At 43.1% G+C, this 14,099-nt stretch overlaps 1 protein-coding gene across 6 annotated transcripts in view; it reads right to left on the bottom strand.

The window, feature by feature from the left end:
• LOC124010141 (dystrobrevin alpha-like) overlaps positions 1-14,099 on the bottom strand; it is a 45,739-nt gene that overhangs the window by 30,038 nt on the left and 1,602 nt on the right. For 5 of the 6 annotated variants that reach the window (XM_046322510.1, XM_046322511.1, XM_046322513.1 and 2 more), the window contains exons 2-7: positions 4,351-4,436; positions 3,944-4,024; positions 3,243-3,456; positions 1,082-1,167; positions 339-493; positions 14-119 (exon numbers count right to left, since the gene is read on the bottom strand). In XM_046322510.1, the coding sequence (XP_046178466.1) occupies positions 14-119; positions 339-493; positions 1,082-1,167; positions 3,243-3,456; positions 3,944-4,024; positions 4,351-4,436 (728 nt within the window). Of the gene's footprint in view, positions 1-13; positions 120-338; positions 494-1,081; positions 1,168-3,242; positions 3,457-3,943; positions 4,025-4,350; positions 4,437-13,213; positions 13,464-14,099 lie in introns of those variants that run through there. The other variant, XM_046322509.1, reaches the window with a different exon arrangement.

Below are 14,099 nucleotides of genomic sequence, written 5' to 3'. Positions count from 1 at the left end.
GGTGATGGCTCACCATTCTCCACATTAGCCAAGCGATGCATGAGTGGTAACCACACCAGACACTGAGGAGGAGGATCTGACATCATCGTGTCCAGGAATGTGTTGAGGGAGACCTTTTTCTGTCAACATGCAGTGGAGAGGACAGAGTTACACATCACATACAAGTTATGCATATGGGGTAGCTAGTACTATAAGGAAAATATAGTTTTATAAAGGTTGTTATACACACAATTACAACATACATCCAGTCTCTATACCTATAGTGTGTTATTCATTCATTCATTCATTGATTTACTTGAAAATGTATGTTAATTTTCAGTGTAGATGGGGACTCTTACCTGCTGTGCAAAGCAGGTTCTTGTGGATTGCTCAGTATAGCCAAAGGAAGGCCCCTCAAAAACAGTCATTGGCAATTTGAGAACCTCCCTCAGAAACTGGTCGAATTGGGAGTACACCATTATGCCACCAGGGTCTGATATCTGTGAAAAAATATCTGTGAAGAAAATGGGAGGGGAGGCATTACTGCAAAATATATATAAATAATTTATCAAATTAATTGTCAGCTGTCACCATTGTTAGCTAATTGCAGCATTAGACAGTGCAATCATGCTGTGTATTGCATTTACAAAGAACAAAAACCAATTAAAGCTGTGTAGCAATACATAGTAATTACCACAAAACATAAGCTAAAATACCCTAACCTTCCATTTACTTTCCCCATGAGTTGCTGCGGCTGTCTGATGCACTAGATTTGGTGGATTATGTAATAAACCCTATCCTTCAGATTCTAAATAATGACTTCTCCCAGCCGTGGAGAGTTAAGGGCCACTGTTCTCTTTTTCATCTAGGAACAATAGTGCAGGCATACAGACTTCAAGGGGAAAAACCCACTGGAAACAAATGTTGTTGTATTACTAAATTCCTCAATAGAGAGAGACTTCACTGACTAAACACATTTTAAATTGTTCAGGATAACTATTAATAAGTTAACAAAAAGCTAACATTGACAATTCATTCTCTGCAAATGGTTAATTCTCTCTCTAATGTATTATTCTTAACAAAGATGAACGGGTGATCTTACATCTTAATTTATCCAAAATCTTTCCTCCGCAGATGGTTGCTAGGGCCATCTTCACAACAAAGACAGACATTTTTCCGAGGCCTTCCCTAAAAGAGGAAATGTATTTAGTATTTGTGTACTTGTATAATTTGAACAGGTCAAGAATATACAGTTTAAGAATAATACTTGCAATGATTTAAACACTTTAACATTAAAAGGACACTCCAGAGTCAGATGAACTCGTCAATACCATTTTTATGTCCCTGCGTGCAGTTTGGAGGAAGTTGCTAACTAGTGTTAGCATAACTGCTAACTACAATATATATACAAAAGTACATGGACAACCCTTCAAATCAGTGGATTCAGCTATATCAGCCACACCTGTTGCTGACAGGTGTATAAAATTGAGCACACAGCAATGCAATATCTATAGACAAACATACTGAAGAGCCCAGTGACTTTCAACCTGGTACAGTATTAGGATTTTTAAAATCGTCTGTCCTCGGTTCCAAACTTCCTCTGGAAGCAACATCAGCACAAGAACTGTTCGTCGAGAGCTTCATGAAATGGGTTTCCATGGCAGAGCACCCCACACAAGCCTAAGATCACCATGCGCAATGCCAAGCGAAGGGCTGGAGTGGTGTAAAGTTTGCCGCCATTGGACTCTGGAGCAGTGGAAACGCGCTCTATGAAGTGATGAATTACGCTTCACAATATGACAGTCCGATGACAAATCTGGGTTAGGCGGATGCCAGGAGAACGCTACCTGCCCCAATGCATAGTGCCAACTGCAACGTTTGGTGGGAGGAGGAATAATGACCTGGGGTTGTTTTTCATGGTTTGGGCTAGGCCCCTTAGTTCCAGTGAAGGGAAATCTTAACGCTACAGCATAAAATTATATTCTAGATGATTCTGTGCTTCCAACTTTGTGGCAACAGTTTGGGAAAGGCCCTTTCCTGTTTCAGCATGACAATGCCCCCGTGCACAAAGCGAGGTCCATACAGAAATGGTTTGTCGAGATCGGTGTGGAAGAACTTGACTGGCCTGCACAGAGCCCTGACCTCAACCCCATCAAATACCTTTGGGATGAATTGGAATGCCGATTGCGAGCCAGGCCTAATCACCCAACATCAGTGCCTGACCTCACTAATGCTCTTGTGGCTAAATGGAAGCAAGTCTCTACAGCAATGTTCCAACATCTAGTGGAAAGCCTTCCCAGAAGAGTGGAGGCTGTTATAGCAGCAAAGGGGGGACCAACTCCATATTCCATATTCCAATTCCCATAATTTTAGAATGAGATATTCGACGAGCTCGTGTCCACAAACTTTTGGTCATGTAGTGTAGCATTAGAGAAATGACTGGATGTCTATGGTAACTGCTAGCATGCTAGTAAATACCATAGAATTCCAGTCATTGCACTAACCGTAGTCACAAAACTATGTTTAACTTCCTTCATACTGGATTCAGAAACCTAAAAATGGTATCCATGAGTTCATCTGACTCTGGGGAAGTAAATAAAGGACTTCATTGCCAAAATCCTTAGTATCCCTTTAAGTTGCTCTTATACCTGTGCAACCTGCCTGGAACGGCAGGTAGCCTAGTGGTTAGAGTGTTGGGCCGGTAACCGAAAGGTTGCTTCATCAAATCCCTGAGCTGACAAGGTAAAAATGTGTCATTCTGCCCCTGACCAAGGCAGTTAACCCACTGTTCCTAGGCTGTAAATAAGACTTTGTTCTTAACGGACTTGCCTAGTTAAATACATTAAAAACAACGCTTAAAAAAAGCAAAAAGGGCCCAATTGCATTTATCTTCACTATGTAATTTTTACTGTTTACTTTCTCTTGTCTTTCATCAGAAGTAAAGATGAATCAATGGCACAAGAACATTATGAGACCATTGCATCGTTATAACAACATTCAGTCTGGACTTCCATACTCCCATGAAAGACCTTGTGTACTGTGGACAGATTTATCACCTATCAACACTTCCCTTCAATTAAATGACACACACACACACACACACACACACACACACACACACACACACACACACACACACACACACACACACACACACACACACACACACACACACACACACACACACACACACAGAAAAAAAAACATCCCATCATCATGCTCAGTTAACGTCCCACAGTAATGAGGTGATGGTGGATACTCACGGGTCATAGGCAGCCAGGAGAAAGTTGAGTAGCAGACTGATGGACTGTTCCACATTGATTTGGTGTGTGGTGGGCATGCGCTTGTTGAGCTGGTAGAAGATGGTCGATAGTATTGCTTCCAGGCGAGCCACAGTGAACTCTGTGTTGAGGTCCATGGTGTTCAGGCCGTTCTCTCTGAACGCCTCGATCACGTTCCAGATGTCCACCAAATGGACTGTAAAATAACAGAATGGAATAGAATCCAATAGAAATGCATGTACACTGTTCTCTTTTAGCGGTCATTTTTTAGAGACAACTTTACAACTATTACTATCAAACACAGGATATCACACCATATTCACGACTATTACTATCAAACACAGAATATCACACCATACTCACGACTATTACTATCAAACACAGGATATCAAACCATACTCACGACTATTACTATCAAACACAGGATATCACACCATACTCACAACTATTACTATCAAACACAGGATATCACACCATACTCACGACTATTACTATCAAACACAGAATATCACACCATACTCACGACTATTACTATCAAACACAGGATATCACACCATACTCACGACTATTACTATCAAACACAGGATATCACACCATACTCACGACTATTACTATCAAACACAGGATATCACACCATACTCACAACTATTACTATCAAACACAGGATATCACACCATACTCACGATTGCATTTCTTCTGAACGAATCTGAGTTTGCAAGCAGTTCTATATGTGGACAATCTTATGGAATCCAACTCTTGTGCCCCTGTAGGAAAAATACATTAATTGTGAAAGGCAATATGAAAAACAGTAACACAGGAATGCTGCTGAGGATAGACTGTGTGGAGCTCTTGGGAGAAAAGTGTTGCTCATAGGCTATTCATGTGGACATTAACACTAGATGTCTGTCTAGTTTTCCGAATGAACGCTGTTCTTCTGTGTAGGCCGATACTGGATGTAAATGATATTAATATTTTATAGAAGTAACCTAGTAAATGACTTGGTAAATGTCATTAATAACATTATTATGTATACTATAGTTATAATACTTGGAATGTGTGTCTCTCTTTAGAGATGGCCCTGGACACTTACGCATCTCTGCGAACAGTTGTCGTCTCTCCGCCATGATGTCGCCACTCCTCCCACGATCTTCAATCCTCCCACGATCTTCAATCATTCTGATCAGAAGGAGAGGAAAACTGAGTGACTATTCATTAGTAATGACTTAGCCGGATTACATCACTGGATATGACAGTTTACTTTCTAATAGTGATACCTTTATAATGGATGAATGTGTGCAGCAAAATATAGTGCTTCCCAGGTAATCATTTTGCCATTTGAATACATGAATGTAACACTACTAACTCAACAGCTTGTTAGTAGTTGTAGTATTATTCACATAGTAGTGCTACTGCTCAGCTGTAACTTCTATCATGTACTGTATGTCCTACGGTCCTACTGACTCGATGCATTTAGCAAGCCCTCAGTACAGAGTTAAACACACTATTCAACAAGCGCAACACTATCCCCTTGGCTATCACCACCATTACACTCTACATACTGTATCATCATCCACTTGATGTCACTATCCACACACTATTTTCTAAATTCACTTCATTGCCTGAATCCGAACAAGATACTGTATCAGTAGTTCCAAGAGGCCATCACTAAACATCATCTGTAAAATGATTGACACTTAGGGTCATTTTTTTCATCAATGCTGATCATTTTTTACCTCCTCACACTGCCCATCTTCACTTGAATAAATGGTGGCATGCATGACCAGTGTTTCCTCTATATGTATTTAAATGGTGGCATGCATGACCAGTGTTTCCTCCATATGTATTTAAATGGTGGCATGCATGACCAGTGTTTCCTCCATATGTATTTAAATGGTGGCATGCATGACCAGTGTTTCCTCCATATGTATTTAAATGGTGGCATGCATGACCAGTGTTTCCTCTATATGTATTTAAATGGTGGCATGAATGACCAGTGTTTCCTCTATATGTATTTAAATGGTGGCATGCATGACCAGTGTTTCCTCCATATGTATTTAAATGGTGGCATGCATGACCAGTGTTTCCTCTATATGTATTTAAATGGTGGCATGCATGACCAGTGTTTCCTCTATATGTATTTAAATGGTGGCATGCATGACCAGTGTTTCCTCTATATGTATTTAAATGGTGGCATGCATGACCAGTGTTTCCTCTATATGTATTTAAATGGTGGCATGCATGACCAGTGTTTCCTCTATATGTATTTAAATGGTGGCATGCATGACCAGTGTTTCCTCTATATGTATTTAAATGGTGGCATGCATGACCAGTGTTTCCTCTATATGTATTTAAATGGTGGCATGCATGACCAGTGTTTCCTCCATATGTATTTAAATGGTGGCATGCATGACCAGTGTTTCCTCTATATTTATTTAAATTGTGGCAGCCACTCTAAAAAATATGATGTAAAATGTTTTCATTGTAAACTTAAATGACTAAAACTAAATATGCTGTACAGTATGTAGAACATATAATAAAGCTATGCATTTTAAATAAGGTAATCTTTGAGAACTAACAAAACTGTCCAGTGTTTCCAGGTTCCTATGAAATATGACCTTTAATTACCTACACTATGAGTGAAATAGTTTTCATTCCAAAAACTGGTAGCTAAGTATGTTAAAAAGCAGATGTTCTATGTCGGAATGGTATGGGTGTACCCCAACAACAGAATGGTATGGGTGTACCCCAACAACAGAATGGTATGGGTGCACCCCAACAACAGAATGGTATGGGTGCACCCCAACAACAGAATGGTATGGGTGTACCCCAACAACAGAATGGTATGGGTGTACCCCAACAACAGAATGGTATGAGTGTACCCCAACAATAGAATGGTATGGGTGCACCCCAACAACAGAATGGTATGGGTGCACCCCAACAACAGAATGGTATGGGTGCACCCCAACAACCGAATGGTATGAGTGCACCCCAACAACCGAATGGTATGAGTGTACCCCAACAACAGAATGGTATGAGTGTACCCCAACAACAGAATGGTATGAGTGTACCCCAACAACAGAATGGTATGAGTGTACCCCAACAACAGAATGGTATGAGTGTACCCCAACAACAGAATGGTATGGGTGTACCCCAACAACAGAATGGTGTGGGTGTACCCCAACAACAGAATGGTATGGGTGTACCCCAACAACAGAATGGTATGGGTGTACCCCAACAACAGAATGGTATGGGTGTACCCCAACAACAGAATGGTATGGTTGCACCCCAACAACAGAATGGTATGGGTGTACCCCAACAACAGAATGGTATGGTTGCACCCCAACAACAGAATGGTATGGGTGTACCCCAACAACAGAATGGTATGGGTGTACCCCAACAACAGAATGGTATGGGTGTACCCCAACAACAGAATGGCATGGTTGTACCCCAACAACAGAATGGTATGGTTGTACCCCAACAACAGAATGGTATGGTTGTACCCCAACAACAGAATGGTATGGTTGTACCCCAACAACAGAATGGTATGGGTGTACCCCAACAACAGAATGGTATGGGTGTACCCCAACAACAGAATGGTATGGGTGTACCCCAACAACAGAATGGTATGGGTGTACCCCAACAACAGAATGGTATGGGTGTACCCCAACAACAGAATGGTGTGGGTGTACCCCAACAACAGAATGGTGTGGGTGTACCCCAACAACAGAATGGTGTGGGTGTACCCCAACAACAGAATGTTATGGGTGTACCCCAACAACAAAATGGTATGGGTGTACCCCAACAACAGAATGGTATGGGTGTACCCCAACAACAGAATGGTATGGTTGTACCCCAACAACAGAATGGTATGGTTGTACCCCAACAACAGAATGGTATGAGTGTACCCCAACAACAGAATGTTATGGTTGTACCCCAACAACAGAATGTTATGGTTGTACCCCAACAACAGAATGTTATGGGTGTACCCCAACAACAGAATGGTATGGGTGTACCCCAACAACAGAATGGTATGGGTGTACCCCAACAACAGAATGGTATGGTTGTACCCCAACAACAGAATGGCATGGGTGTACCCCAACAACAGAATGGTATGGGTGTACCCCAACAACAGAATGGTATGGGTGTACCCCAACAACAGAATGGTATGGTTGTTTTTGTCTAGCCACAGCAGTCAACTATCTATCTAGGTAGCGGTTTAGATTTCTAGCACATGATGTCATGTTTGTCATTTATTGTCATGTCTTGTCCCTGTGCTCCCCATGCTATTCGTTTCCCTCTGCTGGTCTTGTTTGGTTCTATCCCTCTCTCTCCCCCTCCCCCTTTCACTCTCTCGCTCTCTCTTCTCTCTGTCGTTCCGTTCCTGCTCCCAGCTGTTCCTATTCCCCTAATCATCATTTAGCCTTCCCACACCTGTTCCCGATCCTTTCCCCTGATTAGACTCCCTATTTTATCCTTTGTGATCCGTTCCTGTTCCATCGGTTCCTTGTTTTGTATTCCATGCTGTGATTGCGTTTCGCCCTGTCCTGTCGTGTTTTTTGCCGTGATTGTGTATCACCCTGTCCTGTCGTGTTTTGTGCCTTCTTCAGACGCTGCGTGTGAGCAGGTGTCTCAGTTGACTACGGCCTGCGCCTACCCGAATATGACCTGCAGTCTGTGGCCGCTTCTCCAGTTGTTTTCCCCTCTACTAATCTAGAGGATTTCAGTTATTCGGTTTTGAACATTAATAAACTCTGTTTCTGTTAAGTCGCGTTTGGGTCCTCCTTCACCTGCATGACAGAAAGCGAAAAACAACGCCCAACGAGCTTGACGGGCATTAAGTCGTTTGGCAGAACGGATGTACTCAAGGTTCTTATGGTCTGTCCAAACGACAAAAGGAACGGTCGCCCCCTCCAACCACTGTCGCCATTCGCCTAGGGCTAAGCGGATGGCGAGCAGTTCACGGTTACCCACATCATAGTTGCGCTCAGATGGCGACAGGCGATGAGAAAAATAAGCGCAAGGATGAACCTTATCGTCAGACTGGGAGCGCTGGGATAGAATGGCTCCCACGCCTACCTCTGAAGCGTCAACCTCGACAATGAATTGTCTAGTGACGTCAGGAGTAACGAGGATAGGAGCGGACGTAAAACGTTCTTTTAGAAGCTCAAAAGCTCCCTGGGCGGAACCGGACCACTTAAAACACGTCTTGACAGAAGTAAGAGCTGTGAGAGGGGCAGCAACTTGACCGAAATTACGAATGAAACGCCGATAGAAATTAGCGAACCTAAGAAGCGCTGCAACTCGACACGTGACCTTGGAACGGGCCAATCACTGACAGCTTGGACCTTAGCGGAATCCATCTGAATGCCTTCAGCGGAAATAACGGAACCGAGAAAAGTAACGGAGGAGACATGAAAAGAGCACTTCTCAGCCTTTACGTAGAGACAATTTTCTAAAAGGCGCTGTAGAACACGTCGAACGTGCTGAACATGAATCTCGAGTGACGGAGAAAAAATCAGGATATCGTCAAGATAGACAAAAACAAAAATGTTCAGCATGTCTCTCAGAACATCATTAACTAATGCCTGAAAAACAGCTGGCGCATTGGCGAGACCGAACGGCAGAACCCGGTACTCAAAATGCCCTAACGGAGTATTAAACGCCGTTTTCCACTCGTCCCCCTCTCTGATGCGCACGAGATGGTAAGCGTTACGAAGGTCCAACTTAGTAAAGAACCTGGCTCCCTGCAGAATCTCGAAGGCTGATGACATAAGGGGAAGCGGATAACGATTCTTAACCGTTATGTCATTCAGCCCTCGATAATCCACGCAGGGGCGCAGAGTACCGTCCTTCTTCTTAACAAAAAGAACCCCGCCCCGGCCGGAGAGGAAGAAGGCACTATGGTACCGGCGTCAAGAGACACAGACAAATAATCCTCGAGAGCCTTACGTTCGGGAGCCGACAGAGAGTATAGTCTACCTCGAGGAGGAGTGGTCCCCCGGAAGGAGATCAATACTACAATCATACGACCGGTGAGGAGGAAGGGAGTTGGCTCGGGACCGACTGAAGACCGTGCGCAGATCATGATATTCCTCCGGCACTCCTGTCAAATCGCCAGGTTCCTCCTGAGAAGTAGGGACAGAAGAAATGGGAGGGATGGCAGACATTAAACACTTCACATGACAAGAAACGTTCCAGGATAGGATAGAATTACTAGACCAATTAATAGAAGGATTATGACATACAAGCCAGGGGTGACCCAAAACAACAGGTGTAAACGGTGAACGGAAAATCAAAAAAGACATAGTCTCACTGTGGTTACCAGATACTGTGAGAGTTAAAGGTAGTGTCTCAATTTTGATACTGGGAAGATGACTACCATCTAAGGCAAACATGGGCGTAGGCCTGTCTAACGGTCTGAAAGGAATGTTATGTTTCCGAGCCCATGCTTCGTCCATGAAACAACCCTCAGCCCCAGAGTCAATCAAAGCACTGCATGTAGCACCAGAACCGGTCCAGCGTAGATGGACCGACATAGTAGTACAAGATCTAGATGAAGGGACCTGAGTAGTAGCGCTCACCAGTAGCCCTCCGCTTACTGATGGGCTCTGGCCTCTTACTGGACATGAAATAACAAAATGTCCAGCAACTCCGCAATAGAGGCACAGGCGGTTGGTGATCCTCTGTTCCCTCTCCTTATTCGAGATGCGAATCCCTCCCAGCTGCATGGGCTCAGTCTCAAAGCCAGAGGGAGATGGTTGCGATGCGGAGCAGGGAAACACCGTTGATGCGAGCTCTCTTCCACGAGCCCGGTGACGAAGATCTACCCGTCGTTCTATGCGGATGGCGAGAGCAATCAAGGAGTCCACATCTGAAGGAACCTCCCGGGAGAGAATCTCATCCTTAACCACTGCGTGGAGTCCCTCCAGAAAACGAGCGAGCAGCGCCGGCTCGTTCCACTCACTAGAGGCAGCAAGAGTGCGAAACTCAATGGAATAATCCGTTATGGACCGTTCACCTTGGCATAAGGAAGCCAGGGCCCTAGAAGCCTCCTCACCAAAAACTGAACGGTCAAAAACCCGAATCATCTCCTCCTTAAAGTTCTGGAATCTGTTAGAGCAATCAGCCCTTGCCTCCCAGATAGCTGTGCCCCATTCTCGAGCCCGGCCAGTAAGGAGTGAAATGACGAAAGCAACCCGAGCTCTCTCTCTAGAGTATGTGTGGGGTTGGAGAGAGAACACAATCTCACACTGCGTGAGAAAGGAGCGGCACTCAGTGGGCTGCCCGGAGTAGCAAGGTGGGTTATTAACCCTGGGTTCAGGAGGCTCGGCAGGCCAGGGAGTAACAGGTGGCACGAGACGTAGACTCTGGAACTGTCCAGAGAGGTCGGAAACCTGAGCGGCCAGGTTCTCCACGGCATGACGAGCAGCAGACAATTCCTGCTCGTGTCTGCCGAGCATGGCTCCTTGGATCTCGACGGCAGTGTAACGAGCGTCTGAAGTCGCTGGGTCCATTCTTTGGTCGGTTCCTTCTGTCATGCAGGTGAAGGAGGACCCAAACGCGACTTAACAGAAACAGAGTTTATTAATGTTCAAAACCGAATAACTGAAATCCTCTAGATTAGTAGAGGGGAAAACAACTGGAGAAGCGGCCACAGACTGCAGGTCGCTTCGGGTAGGCGCAGGCCGTAGTCAACTGAGACACCTGCTCACACGCAGCGTCTGAAGAAGGCACAAAACACGACAGGACAGGGTGATACACAATCACGGCAAAAACAAAGGGTGTACACGTGGTGCTGTATTCAGGGCGAAACGCAATCACAGCATGGAATACAAAACAAGGAACCGATGGAACAGGAACGGATCACAAAGGATAAAATAGGGAGTCTAATCAGGGGAAAGGATCGGGAACAGGTGTGGGAAGGCTAAATGATGATTAGGGGAATAGGAACAGCTGGGAGCAGGAACGGAACGACAGAGAGAAGAGAGAGCGAGAGAGTGAAAGGGGGAGGGGGAGAGAGAGGGATAGAACCAAACAAGACCAGCAGAGGGAAACGAATAGCATGGGGAGCACAGGGACAAGACATGACAATAAATGACAAACATGACACATGAACTAATTTGTTTGTAAACAATGAACAAGCTAGTTAGCTACCACATGTTCTTGTCAAACTGTCAACAGAGTAACTAGCAAGCAACAAGATATACCAAATAACACTGTAAAACCCACTTTAGGGCAAATAAATCAGATTTGACCGTTCAGACACAAGCCGTATGGCCAGGAATCAAATTTGTATCTGATTTCAAAAGAACCTATGAAAGTGGTTTAAAATGTGGCTTGAAATATACAATTCCATGTGCTTTTTGGCTGTTCGGGAATGCAGGAAAAATAACAGATTCAAGTGGGATATGCCAAAAAAATAGGATTTGAGTCAATTCAAACTGCCATGTGAACAAGGCTTAAGAGAAAACAGGCAAGCATTTTTTAAACGGTCTGTTTAAGATGCAAGTTAGTCTCCAATTTATGCTTTGGCCACAAATGCGAGTATAGGTTGAGTCAACAATATTATTTGGGTATGAGTTAACAGAATATGAACTTTTAAAAGTTACATTTTCACTGGACAGTTACTTCACAAGTCCAAATGTGTAGAATTTCAGGAAATTAGTTTTAACTGAAAATGTTCTCTCAGCACCATGATTTTTTGTTGTTGTAGAATTACAGGAAACTAGATTTAAAAGTGTAAAATATTATCTCTGCCCCATGGTAAAAAGTGTAGAATTGCAGGAAATGAGCTTTAAAACAGCAAAAAACAGTATATGCAGCCAAGAGGGACTCTAACACTGATGACAGATAGGTTCTTACCGGTTGACCTTCAGGACACACTAAAACATGTATGCAAACAAAAGTCAGGGCATTGAAAAACCTGAGTGAGACAAGGAAGAGTGTTTCACAGGGGGCAGAGTGGCAGAGCGAGCGAACGCTCACACCATGCCTCGCTGCACTGTCCAAGGCTGTCTAATACACATAGTCATGTGCTAAGTTGCCATAGTAACAAAGAATCTCATCACTCCATTGTCCATTAAAAAAAAATAGGGTGCAATGTCTTCGTATCCCCTTAGAGTGGTCCAAGTTTGTGGAGCAATGTTTTTCATCACCCTCTCATCATACATCTTCTCTTGAAGATCTAACAGGCACCACTAATGTTTGAATCAGGATTTGAAAACATTGTAATTACAAATAGAATAAAACTAGGATAGAACTTGTCAATTATACAATGAGAACAGATATTATACACAACTTTGACTCATTACACTCGTTCTACTAAGACGGGCCAATTTTCAACAAATAAGACTTTAGAATTTATAGAATTGAAAGTGATAAATATGCTAATATTATGCAGGAACTTCCAAATGTTTCATTACAAAGTCTAATTCAAGGTACTGTACCCATAAACAAAGATGACAACTATTTTTCTGCACACAGATCCTTTTCTGCAGAGTTACGCCCTCTATGGTAACACTGGGTAAAATTGGTTTTAAAAAAGTACTGAATTCATTAGACACGGTATTTATACAATAAAGATGACTGTAAACAAAAATGATCTGTCTGTAATGTAAAGTTTGAGTTGAAGTAAGTAACAACAATGTAAAACACTTTTCAGTTAATAATTCATGAATCATCCAAGAGCAATCTACGGTAGATGTCTCATTTACAGTAGTACAGAAACACATAACTAACTAATAATGACATGTTAACATACTCAAACTCCCTTTTCATATCACAAAAGTAACAGAGACAAGTTCTTGTGCTAAGTATTTGACCTTACAAAGGCGATTTTGAAACTGTGAAATAAATCACTAAGATTGACACAAACTACTTTTCCCCTGGTGAAGATTGAAAACTTACAAGCAACACAAATCAGGAGATTACAAACTTGTCAATGTTGAACGTACCCTTCAGAATGTACCATGTTCCTATGTTTCCTTCTCCTTCTCCTTGTCGGTCTGTGTGCTACTCCAAAGGTTTGTCTTTCTTAACAACTGTACAGAGTATGAAGCCCTCTCTACCAGGCAAGCGTGACAACAAAAGTAGCCAGCCTCAGTTGGACGGTGGTTAGCTTAGCGACAGTCAGATATCTGAAATTAGAAACGGTCAGGACACAGCTTGTGCTGCTGCCTCTATCTTTAACTTCAAATGAGCAGGCTCCACATTCTTGTACAGATTTGCTGGCTCTCCAGTTGCAGTCCCTTCCAACCTCTCGCTTGGCGCCTGCCCAGCAAGCATTACTCTTGCTCTGTGCCAGTGTCAAATACACTTGCAGTATTAGAAAATAACTGCCCTGAAACGAGTAAATCATCGTACACCATAAACTAAACATTGCAGATGACTTGTAACTCTCCACCTCTGCCAGAATCAAACTGAGGCTATAAAGTCAGTTTCTCTCAGCGTTATTAAAATGATCACATTTATTGCTGCATGGGGATATATACTCTCTTGCCCAGTTATTAACTGAGTTCCAGGCCCGCTGAACCATTCCCTTATAAGTCCCTTATTTATATTATGGCTCTATTTTTACCACAGGCGAAGAAAGAAAAGCACAGGAGACTGTGGTGTTTTTCATGTGTATTCTTAAACTACTTGGATCAGGTTGTCATACAGTATTTCCGGGACACGAGCAGTTGCTTGAGTTGTGACCCTGCATATGCACATAGCAGACTGAGTCATACGCTACATATTGCAGCTGTTCATGTATTTACTTCCATCCACTGATTGCCCAGTGTTATTTTTACATCATTAGAGTATAATTGATGTTGGCACCTGATTTCCAACCACAGTGTA

This window comes from Oncorhynchus gorbuscha, linkage group LG22, assembly GCF_021184085.1.
Source record: "Oncorhynchus gorbuscha isolate QuinsamMale2020 ecotype Even-year linkage group LG22, OgorEven_v1.0, whole genome shotgun sequence".
Classification (NCBI taxonomy): Eukaryota; Metazoa; Chordata; class Actinopteri; order Salmoniformes; family Salmonidae; genus Oncorhynchus; species Oncorhynchus gorbuscha.
The sequence above is the reverse complement of the archived record's forward strand: the minus strand, read 5'-3'. Positions and strand labels throughout refer to the sequence as shown.